Here is a 27,030-nt window from a genome sequence, read left to right on the forward strand (position 1 = left end):
TCTTCACCTATAGAATTACCGGCTTGGAGTCTGTGACCTGTAAGAATTCTGTGAAGTAGTAAGGCAAATATTCTAACCCCCACTTTACAAATGAAGAAATAGGGCAAAGGAAGGCTCAAGTACTTGCCCAAAACCATGTGGATAGAACTGGAAACAGAACCCAGCCTCCACAGTATCTGCTGCAGTATCTGCTACAGTATCTGCTCTGGTGTGACTATACAGTGTTATTACATCATGCGTGCACTTGCAGAAACACACTAAGACTGTGAAAGAGGTAGTGAAAGAAACAAAGCGACAGAGAGAAACAAGGATGTAAAGAACCTAAGCAGCTGTGACTGCCATTCCCAGGAGCTATCGTCCAGGGTGTGCAATGTAGGAATGAGACTCCGCCCTCTCCATCTGCTCAGTTCCCATGCCCCTCTCGTTGGGCACACCTATTGCTCCACTAATGAAATCCAGGCTTTAAGGCTCTGTCATTTTGACTTGTGACTTTCCCGTAGAGTGATAAGAGTATGGACTTCAGAGTCACAGATGGGTTCAAACCTTGGCTCTGACACATACAAGCTATGTAACCTTGTCTGTCATTTCACCTTTCTGAGCCTCAGTGTTATTATGCACAAAATAGGAATAATATAAGTACCTAACCTCCTAAAGTTAAATGAAACAATGCTTGGAAATCCTTAGCTCCAGGCACGGAGTATAAAAGGTGATCAGTAAATTATAGTTCTAATAGTCATCATTGTCATGATTATTTTTATTATATTTAGATATTGACAGGCTTGGTGTAAAGTTACCTTGGTGCTAGGCCAGGGCTCTTGTTCCTGTGCCTGAGCCCTCACCTGTACCAGAACCAGGCAAAGGAGGCTCAGCACAGCCCCAGGCCATCCTTATTTCCAAGTTCTTCTCAGCAAGGTCTTTCGGTGAGAGTGCTTGCCTAAGGGCACAATGCTCCTTCTGCCTCTCAGATGAGACATAAGGCCCTTGCTATGGTGTAAATGCTTAGACCCCCCCTAGAATTCATATGCTGACATCCTAACCGCCAAGGTGATGGTATTAGGAGGTGGGGCCTTGGGAGGCAATTAGGTCAGACAACAGAGCCCTCATGAATGGGATTAGTGCCTTTATAAAAGAGACCCACAGAATCACCACACTGAAGCCTTCTCAGTGGAAAGAGCTAAGAAACACAGGAAACATAGAGGCCGAGGTGGGCAGATCACCTGAAGTGAAGAGTTCAAGACCAGCCTGACCAACATGGAGAAACCCTGTCTCTACTAAAAATACAAAATTAGATGGGCGTGGTGGTACATGCCTGTAATCCCAGCTACTCGGGAGGCTGAGGCAGAAGAATCACTTGAATCTGGGAGGCAGAGGTTGCAGTGAGCCAAGATCACGCCATTGCACTCCAGCCTGGGCAACAAGAGTGAAACTCCATCTCAAAAAAAAAAAAAAAAAAAAAAAAAAAGAAACACAGGAAACTCATTTGCCGCTTTCACCACATGAGGACACAGCATAAAGACAGCTATCCATGAACCAGTAAGAAGGCCCCTACCAGACATCAAAATTGCCAATCCCTTGAACTTGGACTTCCCAGCCTCTAGAACTGTGATAAATAAATTTCTGTTGTTTAGAAGTCACCCAGTCTATGGTAATTTGTTACAGCAGCCTGAATGGATTAAGACAGCCATTCAGTCCCAGCTCAGACCAGAGCCCAAGGCTTCAGTGACCACAGGAGCAGGCAAGGGTCTGGGGCAAGAGAGGAGGAACTGCTGTGCCCAGATCGGCAGGCTCAAGTGGGAGAGGCACTGGACTAGGGGATGAGTGAGCAAGAGAGGCACATTCCATGCCTCATAGAACTTTTGGTAAGTTGTGGAATATATCCTACATATAAAAATGTATGTAACATGTATGTGCAGTTTAAAGAGTAATAAAATGAACACCATCATTGAGCGTAAGAAAAAGAACACCTAAGCCTTTGAAGCTCTGTTCCTTCCTCAACACATTCCCCTACCCTACCCTGAGAGTAACCATGATCCTGTACTTTTGGTTAATCATTCATTGCTTTTCTTTTTATTTTACTCCATACGTGAGTCTCCAAAAATACGTTGTTTAATTTTGCATGTTATTTCTGTTATGTAAAGACAATCATTCTATAAATGTTCTTCTGTGATCTGCTCTTCTCACTCAAAATTAAGTTTTTGAAATTCATGTTGATGCATGTGACTGTACTTAACTCATTTTTCAATGCTGTATGATTTCATTGCATGAAAATATAGCAATTTATTTAGTCTACTGTTAACACTTAAGTTGTTTCATTTCAAGCAATAAGAACATTGTTGCTTATTCCTTATTGTGAACATGTACAAGGGTTTCTCTTGAGTACATGTCTGTGTGGAGTTGTGAGGCTGTAAATATCCACATATTTAGTTTCACTAGGTAATGCTCAATTTATCTTAGAAGCAGTTACAACCATTTACACTCTTCCCAGCAACTGAAGTAGAGTTCCTATTGCTGTACATCCTTGCAAACACTGGGTTTTAGCAGACTTTACATTTCTACTAGTCTGGTAGGTACATGAGATGGCGTTTCACTTGTACGCTTGTGATAAGGCAGAGCATCCTTTCCTGTGTTACTGAGTGTTCATGCTTCCTGCTCAGTGAAATGTCTGCTCCCCAGACAGCTTTCCTGCTCCAAGGAGAGAGAGCTAATGAGTAACTAAGAGGACAAAATTTTTGCGAATCATAACAAATGCTACGAAAGACATAAAAGGATAAGATAGCAAACAAAAAGTTGGAGAATTCCATGCAAGGTAATTGTGGAAAACCTAAGATAGGATATTCAAGATAAGAACTAAAGAAAGAATAGGAGCTAGACTTGCAAAAAGTGGACAGTGGAAGGGGATGGGGGAAAGAATTTTTGCCTTTCTCCAGGTAAGCAGCCCTAAGGAACTTTCTTTTCATATGAGCATCAATAAGAAAAAGGAAAAATACCTTAAGGAGACCTGTGAAAGATTTTATAACATTGAAAATTAGAACATGAAATTTGAATTACAGAGAAAAATGTCCTAGAAAAAAACATGGTTTAGGAACTAGAAGTAATAGAAATAAATTTTGGGAAGCATCTTCTTCTAATATAAGTCTAGATAACATGGACTCCAAATAACAGGTGAAATGTTCAGACAGCACACAAGTGAAAAGAAAGATCTGGCCAAGAGATAAATAAAAGGAAAACTAAATCTCTTCCCTTCCCCACTTGAACAATTCAGTCCTAAAGCTGTGAGATGGGACAAAGCAAAGACATCTGATACGATTTGGCTGTGTCCCCACCCAAATCTCATCTTGAATTGTAGTTCCCATAATCCCCATATGTCATGGGAGGGACCAGGTGGAGATAATTGAATCATGGGGGCCAGTTTCCTCCATGCTGTTCTCATGATAGTGAGTTAGTTCTCACAAGATCTGGTGGTTTCATAAGGGGCTTCCCTCTTCACTGGGCTCTCATTCTTCTCCTTCCTGCTGCCATGTGAAGAAAGACATGTTTGCTTCCCCTTCTCCCATGATTGTAAATTTCCTGAGGCCTCCCCAGCCATGCTGAACTGTGAGTCAATTAAACCTCTTTCCTTTATAAAATACCCAATCTCAGGTATGTCTTTATTAGCAGTGTGAGAACAGACTAATACAGCATCCATACCTGTCAGGCAAGAAGGAGTGTGAACCATTGTAGCCCAGGCCAGGGTGTCAGGGGGAGCCATACCGACGGGCTGCCTGGCATGGGCAGCTGGAGCTTAGGTATCTGTACAGGGATGGAGCTGGCACAGGGTGTCAGAGCTCTGTGCAGGATGAGCAGACACCCATGTAGGGTATTGGAGCCCAAGCAGAGGAAGGCGGGCATCCACACAGAGAAGGATCAGCCCAGCAAAGGAAGTCAGTGCCCAAGTAGGGTGAGGAGCGAGGGGTCAGCAGAAATGAAACCTTGGTTCCAGATGGGTGACTGATCAAATACGTTAATACGTTAAGGACAATAGAAGGCAGGTGTCTCACTATCAGAGAAGAGGGTTAGAACTATGGATAGAGCAAAAATTATAATATACCCAATGGTGTTAAATTTGAATTGGATGTATCAGTGTGAGCTTATGGTTTTCAATGTGTAGAGATATGGAAGAAAATATGAGTGTGTGAGTGGGGCATGTTTGATTACATGTGTGTATGCACATACATTTCTTAGCTGTTTCTACTGAGAAGGCTTCAGAGCAGTGATTCTTCAATAGTAATGAGCACATCTAGCACCAGACATTGGTTCCTAAATAACATTTTCCACTAACATGGACCAGGGCTCCTTGAAGAAATGGCTAATCCCAAGCCTGGGGCAGAGAAAGTAGAAGACAAGCCGGGAATATCTTATGGCAGAAACTAAGGAAATGCCCAAGGCATGATGGAGACATGTCAAAGGGACATAGAAGCTGGCTTGGAGGGGTTCTTACTGACCATATTGGGGATAATTTGAGAATCAAAGTTTTTTAAAATAGTAACAAATGGTGGTAACCTATTGAATCAAACAGAACACTATGTATATCCACGCAGATATTAATTAATTCCAAGTTTTTATAAGGAAGGGGATATTTACATAACTTCAAACTACCCCCTCCCCCACCCCTCCCCACACACAATAATAACAAAGGGAAAAAGAAGTGGAGAAGACTGGAAGACACACCTACCTCATCAATAATGGGACAGATTGAAATCATACTCCGGCTGAGAGGATGCAGTGAGAAGAAGCCAGCATCACTTCCGTGATTATCCAGTCGTAGAAGCACAAGCTGAACATAATCAGGAGGAAACACCAGGCAAACCTAACTTGAGGGATGGACTGTCAACTCCCCGGCAGGCAGTCTTCAAAAGTATAAAAGTTCTGAAGGTCAAGTAAAGACATTGGAACCGTTCCAGACTAAAGGAGACCAAAGAGACATGACAATGAAATGCAACATGTGCTTCTGAACTGGATCAATAAATTATCAAGGAATTTATCGGAAAAAAAGGTGAAACTTGAATGAGATGTGAAGATTCGATGGCAGTAATGTGTCAGTGTTAATTTCCCAATGTTGATGGTTGTTTTGTGGTTATGTGGGAGAATGTGCTTGTTTGTAGGAAATACACTAAGACATTCTGGGGTTACAGGGCTCATGTTGGTAACTTACTTGCAAATGGTTCATGGAAAAAGATTTTTGTACTATACTTCCAACTTCTCCTATACCTTTGTGGCTGCTCCAAATTAAAACTTTTATTTCCAAGGGAAGCTAGATACTAAAAAATAGCAAGACTGAAAAGAAACAAAATAGCATAATTTTCATAAGCACAAGAATCAGCAGAGAGCAGAAGCAACACTGTAGAAAAACAATGCAAAGATGGGAAGGACAAACCTGAAAATCTCAACCCAAATAGGGAGAAGGGCAGAGGTGTGAAAGTGGTAGAGAGAAGACAGAAGATAAGAAATAAGGAGACCCAGTGGGCAAAGAGCCAAGACACTGATAACAAGCATTCAGGAAGAAAGGAACCAAATGGAAATGATAAAACTTTTCTGAGATGAAAGAAAACCTGTGTATATAAAGGAGCTCTCTGTATACCAAGAGAAATAAAAAAGAGGCTGGAAATTTTTTCAACTTGTAAGGATGAGGAGTAGGGGAAATCTACAAGAATCCAGGCTGAGAAAGTTACCTCAGATGAACCAAAATCAGACAATTCTCAGGCTAATTTTTGACATTAGATTACAGAAAATGAAGGAGGTGATGTTTAAGGGGGAGAAAAAGTTTGGGGCTTCATGTGTGAATGCAAGAAATTGTTGCTTGCAGGGATTCAAGAGTTTACAATTAGTGCCACTCTATCTCAAGCTGGGCTGTAACTCCAGGTGACTGTAACTCCGGGTGTGAACTCCAGATGAACCAATAACTCAAAATAGAGAAGATGTATAAAAGAAAAGATAAAAATGGGAAGTGTTGATACTAGCTAAGCACAGACTTGAAGCTAAATAATAATGGAAAATATGGATTCAAAGCAGTGCAAATACAATAATTCTTAAAAGACTAAAAATAATTATTTTATATTAATAAATGTGCAAGAAGTTGGAAAAGGGATAAGAGAATATCCTTATCTTTTGTGAAGGTGGAATCAATATATATTATCCAATTGTTGACTTTCATCGCTAGAGAAATAAGGATTTTGAGCATATATTTTAGTCACTAATATATTTAAAATAGAGTATAATACTTCTAAATCACTAAAAGAAAAAATATGTGAAACATAATCCAAATATAAAAGGCAGAAAGCAAAGGAAACTATTTAGGGACAAAGATACAGCAAGCACAAAATAAGACAAAGCAGTAGAATAAAATCATTCAATTATAATGAAAAATGCAAATTTATTAAAATTCAATTTCCCGTTAAAAAACAAAGACTCATAATGATCTGGTTTGGCTGTATCCTCACCCAAATCTCATCTTGAATTGTAACTCCCACAATTCCCATGTGTTGTGGGAGGAACCTGAATTATGGGGTTGGGTCTTTCCCGTGCTAGTCTGGTGATAGTGAATAAGTCTCACAAGATCCGATGGTTTTAAAAAATGGGAGTTTCCCTGCACAAGCTCTGTCTTGTCTTGTCTGCTGCCATGTGAGACAGCCTTTCAACTTCCACCATGATTATGAGGCCTCCCCAGCCACGTGGAACTGTAAGTCCAATAAACCTCTTTCTTTTGTAAATTGCCCAGTCTCAGGTGTGTTTTTATCAGCAGCATGAAAATGGACTAATACACTTAGATTAACCTAAATAATATTCAACTATATTTTCTATACCAGGAACATAACTAAGACAATGTGACACAATTTAAAGATAAAAGGATGGCCAGAGATTATATTGGGCAAACATAAACAACAACAGTAACAAACAAAGAAAAATGCAGAATTCATAATGTCTTCAAGGTTCATCCATGTTATAGCATGTGTCAGTTTCCTTCCTTTTTAAGGCTGAATAACATTCCACACATGTGGTCTATATTTATTAATAATGTTCGTATAGACCACATTTTGTTTATCTGTTCATCCCTCTATGGACAGTTGGGTTGCTTCTACCTTTTAGCTTTTGTGAATAATGCTGTGAATAATAAAGAGCATGAGCGTCCACATATGTCATGATAATTTTTTTTTTTTTTTTTTGAGATGGAGTCTCACTCTGTTGCCCAGGCTGGAGTGCAGTGGCGCGATCTCGGCTCACTGCAAGCTCTGCCTCCCAGGTTCGTGCCATTCTCCTGCCTCAGCCTCCCGAGTAGCTGGGACTACAGGTGCCTGCCACCTTGCCCGGCTAATTTTTTGTATATTTAGTAGAGACGAGGTTTCACCGTGTTAGCCAGGATGGTCTCAATCTCCTGACCTTGTGATCCGCCTGCCTCGGCCTCCTAAAGTGCTGGGATTACAGGCGTGAGCCACCGCACCCAGCTGTCATGATAATTTTTTAAGTGATTATCCAGTTAGGAAGGTTGCAGGAAGATGCCCACTTAGTGATAGGTAGTTTGAGAATTGCGTATCAAAAACCTTAACACAATATGATTAGCTACACATTCAAATCACTTTGTGGTGCTTATGCCACTCATAATGTTCTGTTTAACTGCCCATCTCCTCTGGGCACTTGGCAGCTGTTTCTACATTGTGACACCTCTCTATGCACACACCTGCCTCCCAGCCACAGAAGCTTGGACCAGAGGTGGACACCTGAGCTGACTACAGCAGGGGCAATCAGATGTTCTTTCTTGGGAAGTTGAAATAGAACCCAAAAGATTCTACTTTTGCCCGGACCCATATCCTGAAAAGAGAAGATAAAAATCCAAGTGCAATGGATTGCCGCTCTTCTACTTTCCATGTGGACCAAAAAATAGAACAATCCTATGTGCAGAAAGAGAATGATTGAGATGTGGAAAAATTTCTTTGGTTTCTGATGGCCCTTCAGTTCCTTGTCCTCTACCTTTGTGAAGTCCGGCTGCAAATCCACCCTTGGGTTCTCTGTTCTCTGAGAGGCTTTTTTGCTTATTCTAGCCTGGATTGATTTATTTACATCCAAAGGTTCCCAATGAATACGACAACCTAGGACCCAGCAGTCCTACTTCTGAGAATTATGCAAAGATATGTGCTGAAGATATTGCTTGATATGTTATAACAGGGAAATTAGAAATAATCTAAATGTAAAAATAGTAAGAGATTAGGTATTATAAATTTAAAATATATACTCAGAGAGAGAGAGATAGGGAAAGATACAGTCATTACAAATCATTCATGTACAAACCTGGGCAACATAGTGAGACTGCCTCTACCAAAAAAACAAAAATTAGCTGGGTGTGGTGGTGCATGCCTGTAGTCCCAGATGCTCAGGAGATTAATGTGGGAGGATCACTTGAGCCCAAGAGTTTGAGGTTACAGTAAGAGCTATGATAGTGCCACTGCACTCCAGCCTGGGTGACAGAATGAGAACCTGTCTCTAAAAAGAAAAGAAAAAGAATCGTTCATGTAGAATACAATTCAATGATTCAGGAAAATATTTATTTTATATTGTTCAGTGCAAAAAAAGCAGGTGATTTTAAAAACTCAGGTGATGGTATCACAAGAAAATGCAGTGATTATGGACTCCCGCCCTAGACCACACCACCACTCCTTGTGATGTTCTGAAAAAGAGATACAGACAAGAAACAAAGGCAAAGGAAGGCATTTCAATATTAGCTGGGCATGGACCCCAGATTCAAAAGCAGAGCCTGAGTCCTTTGGTAAGCTCAAATGAACCACCTGAGCTCACATTTTTTTCTAAGCTAATTTGGTTTTAAAGGCTTCAAATGAGGCCGAGAGTGGTGGCTCACGCCTGTAATCCCAGCACTTTGGGAGGCCAAGGTGGGTGGATCACCTGAGGTTGGGAGTTCGAGACCAGCCTGACCAACATGGAGAAACCTGGTCTCTACTGAAAATACAGTATTAGCAGGACGTGGTGGCACGTGCCTGTAATTCCAGCTACTTGGGTGGGTGAGGCAGGAGAATTGCTTGAAACCAGGAGGCGGAGGTTGCGGTGAGCCGAGATCGCAGCATTACAATCCAGCCTGGGCAACAAGAGCGAAACTCCATCTCAAAAAAAAAAAAAAAAAGATAAAAGCTTCATACGAAAGGTCAATCCAGCACACCCAGCAGCTTAAGGAATAACGTTTCCAGAGAGATGACAGGGACCATTGTTCACAATGGCTGCTGCTGAGCCAACTGCTGCTTAACATTAATAAAGCAACTGCCCCCACCGCCCACCAGTTAACATGTTCACACACACCAGAATCTGGCTACGCTCTCTCAACACCTTACCCTCTTCCCCCCAGGAGAAGAAGGAGGGTATTCACAAAATGAAATGGAGGAGTCATCCTTGAATGTCCCCTGCCGTAGAATTCTGTAGCAATAACATGGTAGATACAGTGGGATACCATCAATGTGGTAAGAGAGAGAGAAAGAGCGCGTGTGTGTGTGTGTGTGTGTGTGTGATGGGAAACGGAGGGCATGTCTATAAAATACCCAAGATCCTACAGCAAAATCTTCATAATGCTTGTGCCTAGATGGTGAGATTTGGGAAATTTTTGTTTTGTTGCTTTTTAGTATCCCATAAGCTTCCCGCATTAAACAGAAATTAGTAATTTTACGGCCAGGCACAGTGACTCACACCTGTAATCCCAGCACTTTGGAAGGCCAAGGTGGGAGGATCACTTGAGCCCAGGAGTTTGAGACCAGACTGGGCAATATCGTGAAACCCCATCTCTACAAAAAAAAAAAAAAATTTGTAATTAGCCAGGTGTGGTGGCATGAGCCTATAGTCCCAGCTACTTGGAAGGCAGAGGTGAGAGGATAGCTTAAGCCCAGGAGGTCAAGGCTTCAGTGAGCTGTGATTGTGCCACTGCACTCCAGTCTGGGTGACAGAGCAAGACCCTGCTAAAAAAAAAAAAAAAGAAAAAAAAGAAAAAAAAAGTAGTTTTAAAATGCAATGGAAAATCACCCCAATCAAAACAGCAATCACAAAATATAAAGTACCCAGGCTTTATTTAAGTGGGGATTTGTTTTTTCCCAGAAAAGTTTAGTATGCCTTAGAAGTTTTGAAGATACGTATGACGCCGAGAATGGAAGGCACCAATTTTTTTAACTTATTAAGAAAAATTATAATTGGCTACATAAAAACTTAATACTTCTACAAATCAAAAGTGCCATAAACAAAACTAGGCAAATGATAAACTGGGAAAATATAATTAACCGGCTAAGATCAACCTTGAATATTCAGAGTTCTTCAAATTTATAAGAAAAATAGGGGCAAAGAAGGTCTTTCATAGCTAGACCTTCTTTCTGCCTAGAGTTTTATAATGTCTCAAGCTGCAGGGTTTCACGGTGCACTGGACGTGGATGGTACAGTATGCAATGCACAGAGGCACCGTTTTGTCACGCCATATCGTTGGGTGATCATGAAGTGATATTTTAAGTATTTAAACTTCTAACATATTGGTTTATCGCAACTCTTTTAATAGACAGTTAAAAAGAGAAATGCAAATAGGCCATTAACATGTGAAAAATGCTTAGCCTAATTAGTTATCAAATGCCAATTAAAATAAAATAAATGCTGCTTTTTTATTTAGCAAGTTAACAAAGATTAAAACAGACGACTATCTCTCCCAGTGGGGCCTAAGTTCTGTGAGGGCAAGGGGTGTATTTGTTTTGGTTGTTCTTGTAACCTCATCACCTGACACAGTGCCTGACCCAGGGTGAGCCCTCCATAGACAATCATTTCATGAACTGGGTGAAAGAAGAATGATGGCACCCAGTGCTGGAGGAACAGTCGCTCTGTTGACAGTATCAATGGGAACCATTTTCCTGGAGGGCAAAGTGGAAGCATGCAGTGAGTGCGGACGTGGCCTTCCCTGGCTTATGTTAAATCAAAGGTAAACCCACTTGGTTACCTCAAGAGTGCCTCTTAGTTTTAACACCCACATTTCACAGAGCTTACGTATCTCTCAGTATGATACATTTCAGCCCGTGAGTCTACAGAAAACATTTACAGTTGGATCCCCCAAAACATAATACACCATTTTAAATAAATCTATATGCAGGGAAAGTCTCAAGTTGCATTCCAACTACAGTTGGTAAAATGTCAGAATCCCATGCAGACTTTTGGAAAGGGGCCCCAATTCCATGGCGGGGATGTGTGTCTCAGAGGCTGCTGGCTCTGAGGTGTCACTCCATGCTGTTCATTGTAAACTGTACTCTACCACCTAGTGCCAGTCCTGAATGCATTCCCACTGAGCCTTTCATAGCTAGACCTTCTTTCTGCCTAGGGTTTTATAATGTCTCAAGCTGCAAGATTTCACAGCGCACTGGATGTTGATGGTACAGTATGCAATGCACAGAGGCACTGTTTTGTCACACCATGTTGTTGGGTGATCGTGATGTTTTAAGTATTTAACTTCTCTAACATAATGGTTTGTTGCATATATTTAGGTAGTTTATTTTGTCTTAATTACTTGTTGGATTTTGGGTTGAAGTACAACACAGTATAATTTTTTCCCACTTAAAATAATGGGATATAGGCTCCTAGTTAATATCTTTACACAGAACATTTGATTTCCACGAAAGGATTACTGACATTCAGCAGGAGATATCTGTACTTTCAAAAGGGTCATGTACTTGAATCTTCCTAGTTAAAAAAGAAAAAGAAAAAAACCATAAAAGATGCATATATAAAAAAAGATTTCATTGCAGCTTTATTTTAAATTGCAAAACTTTGGAAACCTAAATGGTTAACAGAGTATCTGTTAAATACATTCTAGTAAATCTGTATGATTAAATCCTATGAAGTTATTTCAATCATATTTTCTAAGAAATGTAATTATATGGGAAATTCTTGCAATATAATGGTAAGTGTGCAAGGATCAACACAAGATATATAACATATAATGCAAGTTGTGTAAAACAAAAATATTTCTATATGCAGAGAATAAACACTCCAAGAACGTACTGTAATTGGTTAACAGTCGTTATCTCTGAGAGGGCAATGGATAAGTTTGATTTCTTCCTACTGTTCCATAGAATACCTCAAATTTTCTTTAATGATAATGTATTATATTTGTATTTATTAAAGAACACTTTTTTAATATAGCAAGGATTGGGTTGATTGGAAATAGTAACGATAACAGCAGCAGTGGCAGCAAGAGCAGCTAACACTTGTATAGCACTTGACTCTGTGCCGGTAATAAAAGCCAGGGTATGAGCCCACACTGAACTTAGCCTCAGTAAATAGCATCCTGCCTCTAGCATCATCCAGTCTCTGCCCATAGGGATGAATTCCAGTCTAGAAAATTTGTGAAGCCAGAAGTATCTGGTCAAAGATCAGAAGGGTCAGCTTGTTAGCTGACTTCAGTGGGTACTCGCAGAAGCCACATGCAGCATGTAGATGCTCAGTGGTGGGAAGAATACAGGGTTTGAGAGCAGCCACACCTGGATTCAAATCCTGCCTGTGCCACCTAATTCCTATGTGACCTTGAGGAACTTACTTCACCTTTCTGAATCTCACTTGCTCACGAGTAGAGTAAGAGCACCTCACAGCATGGTCAGATGTTGTGAGGGTTAGAGTGGCAGCCTATAAAATGCCTAATATCCACGAGGCACTCAGAAAACGCTCCTCTCCCACCCTTCAGTGCTGGTGATGGTGTCACTGACTTCTTAGATCGCCCCTCTTTTGTTATTATTAATTTCAATAAGGATGACAGAAGATATGCAAAAAGGACTTGGCTAAACTTGCCATGTTTACAGATAAGTACTCATGAATATCTGTGTGTAAATAAATGAGGGATGAGAAAGTGAAGAATTGAAAAAATGAATGACAGCATACCTGGAGAATGATGATCTTACCCTGACTTGCCTGCTTTTATCTTTTCAGCTTATCCACTCACCAAATGCCCTCCTCCCACCATCCTTCCCAACGCCGAAGTCGTCACAGAGAATGAAGAATTCAACATAGGTACCACCTCCCAAGCCAGCAAGGACTGTGAGCCCAGGACTGGGGAAGGAAGGGAAGGTGGCAGGGGGAGCTGTCAGGCCAGTGGGCCTTATCTCCTGCTCCTGTCTGTGGAGAGAGAAACAGTAGGCCCTGTGCCAGAGGGCTCTGTCCACTGAGTTTGCACCCAAAATAAAATCAAAAGGGGAGGCAGGAAAACAGTTTTCTTTTGTGATTCAAGTCAGTATCTTTTTGAGAAATAAATCCATGCAAGACAGTATAAAATGTCCTGGAATATGAAACATTCCGAGGCTCAGACAAGGCTGAGTTGTGAGAGAGGAGCAGTTGTCTGGGCCATTTGATGGGAGCCGAGCTAGTTATTTAAGTCTGAACAGAACATGACCCACCTCTGATTATCTCACCTGGAAGTGGGTTCAAGGTACTAATGGCTGGACTTCTTAAGAGAGTCTACATGTTGGTCTTTCTTTGACAGGTGACATCGTACGCTACAGATGCCTCCCTGGCTTTACCTTAGTGGGGAATGAAATTCTGACCTGCAAACTTGGAACCTACCTGCAGTTTGAAGGCCCACCCCCAATATGTGAAGGTAATTGCATGGAACTGCATCTGTCTGGGGCCTAGAAGTTCCTCCTGAACAAAGCCCTTGTTTTGCTCCTCTTTCTATTCCCAGTTCTCAGCTCAGTCACTGCCCCATAACATGAAAGGTCTCTTGGTAAGTGTTGTCTGATGGATGAATGAGTGCATGAGGAATGAGTGAGTGATCACTCTAGATAGGTTCTCTGCCCTGTTCTGATGTCTGAACCTGTGAATTGGCCACAGTGGCCACATTTATTTCCATCTGCCTTTTTTTTGTTCCTGGGAATTTCTTGGAATTGCATACTGAGTACTGGAAGGAGGAAGTCCCTCCCTGGGCCCTCAGGGGAGGGTGGGCTCACACACCATCCCTGCTTTACTGGTGCGCAGATGCACTCAAGGTGCTGTATGCCAAACCAGGCAACTGAGAGACCACAGCAGTCTTTATTCCAGTGTACCATGCCTTGACAGAAATGAATTCGCTTCAGCGAGTCACTCCAACTAAGATCAAAAAATAGTCTCCACTCATCAGGCATCTGTCCAAAGGCAACGTACCTGATTGTCCTGCCCTCAGTCTTCCCTTCTATAAACTGAGGATAATGATAGTACTTATGCCATGGGGGTATTAAATGGGTTAATAACGTAAACCAGTTTAGAATGATGCCTGGCATGCAGTAATTGCTCCATGTTTGATGTTAATATTATCACTAGTGCAACTACTGTTTCTAGAACTACTGCTACCTGCAAATATTCAGTAGGCTATGGGGAAACAGGTCAGCCTTTCCCCCATTTCTGGGAAAGCAAGAGTAGGAAGAACCTGCAATATGGACTGTCAGTGAGGAATAGCAGACCTGGTAGAGGCAGGAGGGGACCACCAGGCCTAAGAGAACTTAAGTATTACCACATCTCAGTGCCCTGTGCTGGTCATCGGATTAGTGAAATCAGGAGCATGTCAAAGTTAAGCGAATTTCCTCTTAGAAGACATTTGTTTTCCTTCTCCTCTTAAAATCAAAAAGGAAACTCTATTGGGAAAAGTCAGTGAGTACCTTTCCAAGCTACTCAGGCAGAATCCTGGATGAGTCCTGTGAAATTCTGGGCCACAGCAAGATTCTTTCTAGGAGCCCAGCCCCAGTGCTGATTACCAAGCCCCACTTCTCTGAAGGCAGAGGTGAGATGGGTGAACAGCCCGTGGCAAAGTGTTCTACCCAAAATAGCATTACCTGAGATTGTAATCCAGGGATTAATTTTTGGCCTTGCAGTTCCAGAAACTCCCTTTTACCGGTGTCCCAAAACCCAGCATACCCAGGAAGCCTGTCTAAAGGCACATCTACTGCAAAATACTGATTTCTCTGTGTGCAGTGATCAGAATACTTAAAACTATTGTCAATGCACACCTTTGTACTGAAAGAACATTGTACTGAAGAAGTTGATTTAGTCCTCAGAACTTTGCTTTGGCGTCCGCAACCCAAGTAAATGGAGGTGGATGGTCCTGAAATTGCTTTCCTGCTGTGATGCTTGCCTGTGCTCCAGGACAGAGCACCTCCTCAGTGCTGGAGAAGGGCCTCTCTGAACCAGCAGCTTCCCTCCCACTCATGGTGATGACAAAATAACCAATCCTGCTCCTCCAGCTCCTCCTTTTCTAAGTTCCAAGCTCAATGTCTTCCTTAGAATGATATTTTTTTCTTTAGCTATATTAATAGTACCAATGAGGCCACAGCCAAGTTCTGAGACCTTTCTGTTCAAGATGCAGTTATCATCGTTCCCTCTACAATTTATTGAAGCACTATGTTGCATGCTTTACATATATTATTTCATATTTTATATATATATATATATTTTTTTTTTTTTGAGATGGAGTCTCACTCTGTCGCCAGGCTGGAGGGCAGTGGTGCAATCTCAGCTCACTGCAACCTCCACCTCCTGGGAAGCAATTCTCCTGCCTCAGCCTCCTGAGTAGCTAGGACTACAGGCACGTGCCACCACACCCAGCTAATTTTTGTATTTTTAGTAGAAATGGGGCTTCACCATGTTGGCCAGGATGGTCTCGAGTCCTTGACCTCATGATTCACCCGCCCCGGCCTCCCAAATTGCTGGGATTACAGGCATGAGCCTCTGCACCCAGCATATAATATTTTATATAATGCTCACGACAGCCCTGTAAGGTCTGTGTTATCTCTGTGTTGGAGATAGAGAAGCCATCACACAGAGAGGAGATAACTTGTTCAAGACCACACCAGTAGTAAGTGGCAGAGGTAGGCTATGAATCCAGGTGTATTTGACTCAAAATCCCATGTACTTACCTCTGCCCTATACAGTACAATCTTTGTTCAAATAAAACCCATTTTATAGATTATCTCCTTTGGATCTGGGGAAGCCTTACTGTTGTCTGTATGTATGTTCCATCCTCCCCTACTCAAAGCCAGGTAGTAGAACCCACAACGTATCTAGGAAGTGATTCCAACCAACTGGCGAAGCCCAAGTCCCAGAAATACTGCAATATTGACACAGGATCTAAGGCCACCTCATGTCATGGAGCAGCACAGTGATGGATGTGGGATCTTATCTGAATGTGCTCAAATGCTGATTTTCTAGTGGTTGTCTTTAGTATTGGGAAAAGCAAATGTGTTGGCCGTAGTTCCATCTCCACCCCCATGTACTTGGTGTTTCTCTTTCTTTCTCCAAGTGCACTGTCCAACAAATGAGCTTCTGACAGACTCCACAGGCGTGATCCTGAGCCAGAGCTACCCTGGAAGCTATCCCCAGTTCCAGACCTGCTCTTGGCTGGTGAGAGTGGAGCCCGACTATAACATCTCCCTCACAGTGGAGTACTTCCTCAGTGAGAAGCAATATGATGAGTTTGAGATTTTTGATGGTAAGTCGGTCAAATGCCACACAGTTCTCTGCTGCAGAAGACATGGACTTGCTCCAGAACCCGAGGAGTCTGTGCTGCAGTTTTCCTATCAGGGCTTGTCAGAAGCTCCACAGGATGTCCTTCCCTACCACAGCAACCCCAAGGCCATAGGACCTGAGGGGTGGCATGGCCCAAGCAGCAGAGCTGCTTGTACTGCAACTTGAACCTGTTACCAAACCTTTTCTTACTCTAGCTCCCACTCAAAGCCATTCCTGTTAATGTCAACAGATAAATGGGTCAAGCAGTATTCCCAAGTGAAGAGTGTGCTTCCTCCAAAACCCAGAGATCTACCAAACGTTGTGCTGCCTCTTTGGCTTTAAGAGGGAAAAGGTGCAATAATTTGCTCTTTAATTTGGAGGGCATGTCTCAGCATGCTTCAGACCACTGGACCCTAAAAATTTCACAGCAGAACCTTGTAGGATTTATCTCTTACCCTCTGGAGCACATGCATCTTGAAAAGGCATCTTGCCAAAGCACTAATTGTCCCTTCTCACTCATCAGGTCTGATTAATATGATGTCCTCAATAGAGTGAACCAATATGTTCTATTCTGCAAGATGTCCAGATGGTCCACATCCCTTTATACTCTATTATGACAGAGAGCAGGAGAAGTAACATGGCTCTGGGGGAAACCATGAATGTATACTGTTGTCTACCTCATGTGAATGCAAAGTGCTTCTGATCCTCCTTTCTGAAGGGTATGGAAAAGACTACATAGCCAGATCAACAGCTACATTCTATGTAACGAAGGCTGTGTTAATCTGTTCTAATAAAGATATGCGCCTCACACAGCTGCTACAATTGAGGCTCCTACTTTGTTAAGTGTATACTGTGAGACAGACCTGGGCCAGCACTCCATTTATTCCCAAAACCAACCTTCATACACCCCTCCTCTGGCAGAGTAGCTATGATAGTGCTTTGGACCCCCAGGCATCAGCATCAATTAACATCCTGTATCCAGAAGTCTTTGATATATCTGAACATTCCATTTTCTATAATATTCTGTTTTCTGAGTAAACAGTAGTAGGGCTTTTGGGGGAAGAATGGTAGGAACAACTACTATATATAATTATTGTCATTGTGCAGGGTCTTTTTTCGTAGGGACCCAGCCTCTTGGGAAATGAAACCTGGCTCAAGTCTGCAAACTGAGCAAGGGATTGCACCTTTCTGCTGGGGGCAGCTTTTCTCATCCTGTGGTTATCTACTCATGATCTATTTTGTTCATATAGTTATACTTGTTTTGGCTGCTCTTCTTGGCTTCCTATTTACCTTGCCCTTAGGAACATCATGTTCTATGAGCCATCTTTGTAGATCCTGTAGGCCAGGCTCTCCCGGCTGCCATTCCAGCCTTGCTTCCCATTTTAGTAATTATGCCAACTTTGCTTCTGACTGTTAAGTAATTCCACCTGGCCTCTGTATTCTAGGACCTTCTCATCCCCATTACTGCTAGGGAGCCTAGTGTCTCTCCCCATCAGTTTTGACCCACAGAGGATAGCCATTAGTTACTCAGGTTTTCAGCAATGCTGGTGCTCACCCCCTCCAGGAAGGCTGGAGCTCCTCACCTCCTGATTGCTTTAGTAAATGGTGTCCTCCAGGTCTTCCTGAGAACTGTGGTCAGCTTTTACACAGCAGACCTAGCCCAGCATGCTACTTCTCCCAGCCTTTCCCTTCACAGTTTGCATGGCAGTTCTGGTGTCTCTACTTTGTTTAATATGATCCATTAATTTTTCCAAGCTTCTAAGAGCTGTCTCAGTGGCATAGTAGAGCCATCACTCAGGGCCTTTTCCAGAGTGATAAATCCTGTGTTATGGATTATCCAGCTTTATATTCTGCGCCCCTTCAACCAGCCCCCTCGGGATGCAATGTCAGGCACTTAAGGTAGAACAAAAGAAGAGGGAGGTCTTTCTCAAAGAGCTTTCAAAAGCAGTATTAGGGAGCTCTGTTACTTCTGACCCCGAGACATGACATTTTCCTCTAGCTTTATTACTATGTATTCATTCCATAAATATTTTTTTCTATATGGCAGGCACTGAGCTTTTTTTTTTTTTTTTTTTTTTTTTTTTGAGACTGAGTCTTGCTCTGTCACCCAGGCTGGAGTGCAATGGTGTGATCTTGGCTCACCGCCTCCTGGGTTCAAGCGATTCTCGTGCCTTAGCCTCCCCAGTAGCTGGGACTACAGGCACACACTACCATGACCAGATAATTTTTGTATTTTTTTTTTTTTAGTAGAGATGGGGTCTTGCTATTTGCCCAAGCTGGTCTCAAACTCCTGGGCGCAAGTGATCCACCTGCCTCACCTTCCCAAAATGCTGGGATTACAGGCGTGAGCTTAAATACACACAAGAGAAGTAGAGTGGCCAAGTGGAAGAAGTTCCCAGTTTGAAAACCAGCTCTTCCATTAACCAGCTACTTGACTTTGGTCAAGTCTCAAAATGCAAATCAATTTCATCTTACCTGCCAGCTCCTAGAGGTAGGCAGGGACTTCCTAGAGCACTGCTTTAGAGCTGGGCTTAGGAGAAAAGAGCACCTTGAGCAATGCCTGTGGATGCAGAGAGAGGAGTGCAAGTACAAATGATTTTGCTGACTCTGAACAAGTCACCTCACCCTCTGAGCCCTGAGGTCTTCCCTGGAGGCTCCCTGTGATGGCTCCCATGGTCTGTAATCCTGCATCCTTCTCACCCCAGGTCCGTCAGGACAGAGTCCTCTGCTGAAAGCCCTCAGTGGGAATTACTCAGCTCCCCTGATTGTCACCAGCTCGAGCAACTCTGTGTACCTGCGCTGGTCATCTGATCATGCCTACAATCGGAAGGGCTTTAAGATCCGCTATTCAGGTGAGTGAAAAAAACACACAAATAAGCCAGAGGCCCTCTCCTCATCGAAGCCACAAGCTCCTCTGTGGAGACGGGGCAGCCATTCCCCCCCTCTAAATCTGCCTCACCTGAAGCTAAGTGGTCTTTGCCATTCCCCTACCTCCTATTTTTCTATTCCATTCCCCTCTTTGAACCTCTTCCCTCTCTTCTCATACTGCCAGCCTTTGTCTTCAGGATAAGTTTAACTATTTTATATGATCTGATAATGCCTAACAGTGATCCTGTCCCTTTAGGAAAGTTAGGAAATGCTAATAAAAGTTTCTTAAAACTAAAAAGCCCTAAGGCTTGGATCTCTGACTGGCAGATGTTAAGCAGGCAGCAAAGGATAGGCTATATTTCAAGGCCAGGTGCCTTTCTTCTGCTCTGCAAGCCATATCTTATAAACAGAGTCAGATCAAAAGGCCAAAGACTGACCTAGGCAACAATCTATAAGGACCGGAAAAAATATTCCTGGGAATATAATGAGATGGAGAAAATTGAATTTATCTGATCTCCCGTCATGGGGATTACTGTCTGTGGTTGGAAGAAAACTTCACAAGCTGCTTGATGTCCACTTTGAAGGGAGGTGGGTTCAGCGAACTGCTGACTGGGCTCCGCAAGCTTGGAGGCAGAAATGAATTACTTAAGACCATGGGGGGTTCCATCATGCACCAGTTCCCCTTCAGCACTCTTTCCCCTGGCTACCTTTGGCCTACATTCCAGGCAAACAATGGACAAATTTCTAAAGAATATTGGTTGGGGGCTAGGTGTGGTGGCTCACGCCTGTAATCTCAGCACTGGGGTGCCAAGGTGGGCAGATCACCTGAGGTCAGGCGTTTGAGACCAGCCTGACCAACATGGTGAAACCCCATCTCTACTAAAAATACAAAAATTAGCCAGGCATGGTGGCGTGCACCTATAATTTCAGCTACTTGGGAGGCTGAGGCAGGAGAATCACTTGAACCCGGCTGAGGCAGGAGAATCACTTGAACCCCGGAGGCGGAGGTTGCAGTGAGCCGAGATCACGCTACTGCACTCCAGCCTGGGCAACAAGAGTGAAACTCTGTCTCAAAAAAGGAAAAAAAAAAAGAATCTTGGTTGGAAGGAATGTCAAATTCAGTGCCTGAAGTCCCACTTGCCACAGTCCATCTCTTCTCATGGGTCTCCTATTTGCAAGACCAGCCCATACTCAGCGGGTGAACAGTCTTAAAGAATCCCTGGGTGTAGCTTTCAGGGAAGAGCCAACCAGAGGAAGCTGAGGGCCCCTGGGAGGAGGTGGGTCTTGACTGTCTCAGAGCCCATATCCTCTGCAAAGTCCATCCAACCTCTCCTTTCCCTGGTGCACACAGAGGAGGGGTCTGGGTGGCTGCAATGACTGAGTGCCCCAATGTCAGTGACCAGCTCTCTCACCTACTAGCTGTGGGATTATTAGGCAAGGTACTTAACCACTTCAGGCCTCAGTGTCCGCATGATGGAAAAGAAACTTTAAGATGCCTCTTAGGGGTGAACTCAGGCTGAGTTCCTGGCAGCTGCCCACTCAAACAGGAAATACAGCAGTTTGGTAGCATTTCACTATGCTGGTTGCTAAATTAGGAACTGAACGTTATTAAGGAGTTACCCTTTCCTTGATGTTCTAACATGTTTGGAGATAATGAGTCAGTTGTAATTACAATACATATGCCATGTAGAAAGTGAATTAATTACATGGCGCAACAATTAGTACTTAATAATTCAGATAGAGTAGACGAGTGTAATTTGCACCTGCGTCTGTCACTGTGACTAAGTGTATTTTACAACCGAGATTCTTGTTCCTGAGGGAGGTAACCATGTGGATATGGCACACATAGGACACAGGGGGCAAAGCAGGAGTAGGGAAACAAATCCGGCTTGGAGGGCAGCTATTTAAAACAACAATTTCACCGGCAGAGAGATATGATCACCAAAAAAGAGACCAGGGACCTCACCGGGAGCAGTTGTAAGGGCCCCACACCTGCATCCTGCCTTATCCATCTCTGCCTGGAAGACCCCACCAGGGACTCCTAGGGCAAACAAAGAGAATTATCTGCCTGCTTCTTTGGTCATCCCTCTTTCCTGGCCTCACAGAACTCCCCTTGAGGATCCCTGGCAGGCTTTATGATGTGAGTCCTTTCAGGCTGGGATTTTTTGTTTTGTTTTTTTGTTTGCTTGGTTTTTGAGACAGAGTCTCACTCTGTCACCCACGCTGGAGTGCAGTGGCATGAGCTCATCTCCCTGCAGCCTCCAGCTCCTGGGTTCAAGTGATTCTCCTGCCTTAGCCTCCCGAGTAGCTGGGACTACAGGCAAACACCATCACACCTGGCCAATTTTTATATTGTTAGTAGAGACGAGGTTTCACCATTTTGGCCAGGTTGGTCTTGAACTCCTGGTCTCAAGGGATCCACCAGCCTCGGCCTCACAAAGTGCTGGGATTACTGGCGTGAGCCACTGCACCCGGCCCAGGCTGGGGCTTTGGTCTGTTTTCTTCATTGTTGTATTTCAAGCACTTAGAACAATATCTGGAAGATAATAGATACTTGATATCTATTTGTTGAATAAATGAATGAGATAAGTTGAAGCCATATGTGGAGGGGAAATGAGCACCGTAGGGAAATGTCTGTCCCGGGTTGCCACAGGTCCGTCTCAGCGCATTCCCCCACACAGCAAGAAGAAAGACAATGACCATTTATTGAGCATTGAACAGCGAGTGCCCCATGCTGTGCTGGGGGTTTCATGTACACAATCTATATATACAGTTTAAATTGCCCAAAAATCTGTGAGTTGGGTATTACCAGTCCCAATTTACAGGTGAGGAAATTGGAGCCGAAGTGGTTTGCCCCAAGTTACAGAAACTGGTCAGATCAGAAACGGGACTAAAGCCCAGGCCTGACTAAGGTCAAAGTCCACACCCCTGCAGTCACAGCTTTCTGGAACCAACCCCATTGGGTTCTACTTTGTAAGTCTGTTTGGGAGCTGAAGGGATTTGAGAGCCTGAACTTAGCCATACAATCAGATCTGCCTTTGGACCACAAAAGGGACCCAGTGCTTCATGAAGCTAGTCTTTTTTTTTAATTTTCTGTTGTTTTGTTTTGGCTTTACCAACCTGACTGGGTGTTTTTCAATATCCACCATTCAGACTGTCCTCAATAGCAGAGGCTGTGGCAGTGACAAAGACAAGGGGATGGGGGGAGATGAAAGGGAAACGGGCCTGCATGAAAGACCATGTCTGTGTTCCTGCTGGCCGGTTCCCTGAACTTCATCTTGTTGTTCAGCCCCTTACTGCAGCCTGCCCAGGGCTCCACTCCATGGCTTCATCCTAGGCCAGACCAGCACCCAGCCCGGGGGCTCCATCCACTTTGGCTGCAACGCTGGCTACCGCCTGGTGGGACACAGCATGGCCATCTGTACCCGGCACCCCCAGGGCTACCACCTGTGGAGCGAAGCCATCCCTCTCTGTCAAGGTGAGAAGCAGGTGGAAAGGGGGTCACAAGGTAGCTTGGATCCAACTCACATCTTGGGTTTGTCCCAGGACTAGTCACTTCCAAATGTGGGTTTCCTCTTTGATAATTATTTCATTCTTTCCACAAGCATTTACAAGATCTGTAGTGCGTAGCAATCTCAGTGTTTTGAGATCCATGGGGGAAATGGGTATGTGAGCACATCAATGCAAAGTGGCAGAGGAAGGAAGTGTTGTGTCAGGACCATAATCAGTGTTGTGGGAGCCCAGAGGTGAGAAAGGATCTGCTTCCTCCTGGCCAGCTGGGGAGGGCTCCCAGCAGAGGGGATGCTTGGTTTTGGGCTCATAGAGCAAGTGGGTTGATCAAACACTTGAAATGTGTCAGTCAGTTTGCATGTATTACCTTTTATGATTTATGATTTTGATTTATGATAGTTTTTTCCCTTAAAGTAATATACATTCAAACTAAAAATCTGAAGAAGAAAAAAAAAACGGTAGATAATGCAAAAGAAAAAAAGTGAAAATGAACGATAAGCCTGAGATCACCACTGTTAACATTTCAGCACATTTCCTTTAGTCTTTTATGTATTGATTGTAAAAATAGGATCATCCGTGTACAAAGCTCTTATAGATTTTGTTTCCCATAATGCTGTGCAACCAATGAAAATCATGGTGAGGAAGTATATTTAACTATATACTATTTTTTGAGACAGAGTCTCGCTCTGTCGCCCAGGCTGGAGTCCAGTGGCATGATCTCAGCTCACTGCAACCTCTGCCTCCTGGGTTCAAGCAATTCTCCTGTCTCAGCCTCCCGAGTAGCTGGGATTACAGGCACCTGTCACCACGCCTGGCTAATTTTTGTATTTTTAGTAGAGACGGGGTTTCAACATATTGGTCAGGCTGTTCTCAAACTCCTGACCTCAGGTGATCTGCCCGCCTCGGTCTCCCAGAGTGCTGTCTCAGGGGTGAGCCACCGCGCCTGGCCTCTATTGTTAATATTATACTTCCTCACCATGATTTTCAATAGTTGCACAGCATTATGAGAAAACTGTCATTCATTTAAGTATCATTCTCTTGCTGGTCATTTGGATTTCTATATTCTTTGTGACTATAAACTTATAATTCCATCTTTATGAATATTACATATTTCCTTAAAGCAAATTCCCAGAAATTAGATTCTCACATCATAACGTATGCAATTGACAGCTGTCGATACTGATTGCCCCCCAGAAAGTTTGTCCTCATGTATAGCAGCATGTGAGAGCTGTCTTTTCTCCCACAGTCTCAACGTTATGCACTGCATTTAAAAAAAGAAGAAAACATTGCCAACTACATAGACGAAAACAGGAAATCACATTGCTATTTGATTTTTCCTTTGGTTCCCAGTAGTGGTGAAGTACTTTTTAATGACATCTCTCATCTCTAATCCTCACAACCTTCTCGCCTGTGCCTGTGCTTTCTCAAAGAACAAAAACAATGTGCTATTAATAATCTACTCTACCCCTAAGCAAAGGTCACAGTGAACTGGCTGTCCACAAATGGCAAATGGCATTTGGCTTTGGTCTCTGCGTCTCTAACTGCATTAACAAGGACAAGTCTTTTTTCCGGAGCACCAGTTGGAACCTACTAAGCCTCTCATATCTGTTACCTTACATCACCACCCAAAATTAAGCCTCCCCCAGGCTTCAGTTGACCCATCCCCATACTACTGTGCATGTCTTCTCCCCACTCCACCCCTTGCCTCCAACTGGTGCCCTTCCTCTGAGCCTCCCACTGCGTTCTCTGGAATCCTAGTTCCATGGCCAGCAAGCGTACACCCTCAGTCTCTACCCAGCTGGCTGTCTTCACTTCCTCCCTCCGTGGAGACCGTGGCTGTCCTCTGAGAGCAAGTATGCTGTGGCCCTTTCAAGTGGAGTGTTAATCCTCCCCTCCATCCACCTCCTACTTCCCACAGAATTCTGGGCCAGGAAGGGCCTGGCATTCTTCCACTTCTCTACTGCTGTTTCCAAACCATGACTTTTCCACTCTTCCTTTAGAGACTCTATGCCTCCTAATGCCTTCTGTCTCCTTCCCCAGCCCATTCTCTCACTCTGTGTCTCTCTCCCTCAGAGATCTCATTCCACCACAAGCCTCAAATATTTTGTGATTTTATCTCCTCCCCCTCTTACCCACAGGAAGTGTCCCTCTTACCCCTGGGTTTGGGGGACTGCATTTTGGCATGGAGATCATGAGACACAGGCTTTTAGTATCTCAGGCTGGAGTATTATCATCTGTCCCCTTAGTTATCTACAAGAGCAAGGCCAGACCAGGGCCCGTGAGAAGTGGCTGCCGTCCACATCCTTCACTGCCCTCCCTGGATTGACTGTCCATGCAAGACACCAGTGGAGATCCAAGTATTTCTTCCCAAAGGATTCAAGGAAGCTGGGCAGGTAGTTGATCTAATATGACAGCTTAGCTAACCTAGTTCCACTGAAGGAGCTCATAGCCTTTCTGATGAGTCATTAAGAGTCTCATGTTTAAACACTCTCTTATTTCTCATTCCTTCTATGTTCCTGATCCTCCTCTTCTGGAGAGTCCCACACCTAGATCCTTCTTCCATCTTGGTATTCCAACTTCTCTCCCTCTGAACAGTCTACCCTCCTCCATTCATAATGGAGCCCCAGCCTGATGCCTCTTATTGGTTCTGGAAATTCTTATAGCATCAAGCGTCTTGTTAGGCAATCTCAATGGGACTCTGCCCAAGCTTATTCTGGCTCTGAGCGAAAAAGTTCTGAGCTCTAGACTAGTAGCCAGAGGAGATAGTGGATGGAGGCAGTAGTGGGTACTTTGACGGATTAATCTTTCCATCTGTAATACCCCCTAAGCTATCAAAGGGCAAGGATGATTTATAAGTATTACTTTCTTTCAAAGACCAAAGAGTCTATTCTTGTCTAAGTAATTCCTATTCCTCCTATAAACATAATGTCGACCCTACTCCTCATAAAATAATAATCCTGGCCATGTTGCTGCAAACATTTCTCTCCTGAGTTGTCCCTTTGAGATTCCTTTTCTTTGTATTCTTGAGTTAGTTCTGTCATTTTTCATATCTCATATCTTGTCCTTTCCTGGTTTTCACCCTCTTTTTCATGGAGGTATATCCTTAAGTAAATTCCTCAGAAAGGGTTCATGAGAGGTACATTTTCTGAGACTTTACATGTCTGAAAGTGTCTATCTTTTTGCCCTCACACATGCTTGGTCAGTTGACTGGGTAAAATTCTAGTTTATAAATCATTTTCTTCAGAGGTTTAAAGCTTTGTTCCATTATCTTTGAACACTCACTGCTGATGGGAAGTCTTATGCCGGTTTGACTCTCGTTCCTTCACAGTTATATCAATTTTTTTTCCTCTTTCTAGTAATTTGGAGGAATGCCTGTGTGTCTCTGGACTTCTTAAAACAAAATTCCATGATGGTGAATCTAAGAGTGATTCTCTTCACATTCCTTTGACTCTCTTTCCATCTGAAGACTTGTGTCTCTCTTCAGCTCTGAGAAATTTTCATCTATGATAATTCCATCCCATCCACTTTTTGTGTTCTCTCTTTTTGGAGCTCTGAACAGTTGGATGCTGGACCTTCTGTATTGAGGATTGATCTTCTGTGTTTTCAGTCCTTTTCTCTCATTTTTGGTCTCTTTTTTTTCTATATTCTGAGAAATTTACTTTTCATCTCTAATCCTTTAATGCTTATTTCGGCAATCATATTTTTCATTTCAAAGAGTTTGTCCTTGTTTTTTTTTTTTTTTCTTCAGAGCACACTGATTTTATTTTATGAGTACTGTATGTCACCTTGACTTTCTCAAGATACTACTGATCAGAAGTTTAAAGATTACATATCTTCTGTTTTCTAAATTAGCTCTGTTTCCTAAGGAGACATTTCTTTTAAACTTTAGCTTGGTTTGTCTTGTTCACACTGCTGATTTTCTTCACATGTATAATGATGCTTGATCGTATTTTAAAAGTAAGGGCCAGGTTGATTTTTCCAGGTATGAGATGTGGATTACCTTTGTTGTTTTTATATACAGATATCTTGGTCCACAAAGTCTCTCCTATCAATGAGAGGTTGAGTTGAGTATGTGGCAGACCTGAGTAGGCAATGGGGCAGCCTTTAGGCCAAGAGACCATAAATCCTAGAATTGAAAGA

General features: G+C 43.1%; 1 protein-coding gene across 7 annotated transcripts in view; it reads left to right on the forward strand.

Annotated features, from left to right (window-relative positions):
- CSMD2 (CUB and Sushi multiple domains 2) overlaps window positions 1-27,030 on the forward strand; it is a 664,749-nt gene that overhangs the window by 577,301 nt on the left and 60,418 nt on the right. For all 7 annotated transcript variants that reach the window (XM_054538082.2, XM_054538100.2, XM_054538088.1 and 4 more), the window contains 5 exons: window positions 12,973-13,053; window positions 13,523-13,636; window positions 16,307-16,495; window positions 19,218-19,364; window positions 22,670-22,858. In XM_054538082.2, the coding sequence (XP_054394057.1) occupies window positions 12,973-13,053; window positions 13,523-13,636; window positions 16,307-16,495; window positions 19,218-19,364; window positions 22,670-22,858 (720 nt within the window). The remainder of the gene's footprint in view (window positions 1-12,972; window positions 13,054-13,522; window positions 13,637-16,306; window positions 16,496-19,217; window positions 19,365-22,669; window positions 22,859-27,030) is intronic.

The sequence above is a fragment of the Pongo abelii genome, chromosome 1 (assembly GCF_028885655.2).
Source record: "Pongo abelii isolate AG06213 chromosome 1, NHGRI_mPonAbe1-v2.0_pri, whole genome shotgun sequence".
NCBI classification, from domain to species: Eukaryota; Metazoa; Chordata; class Mammalia; order Primates; family Hominidae; genus Pongo; species Pongo abelii.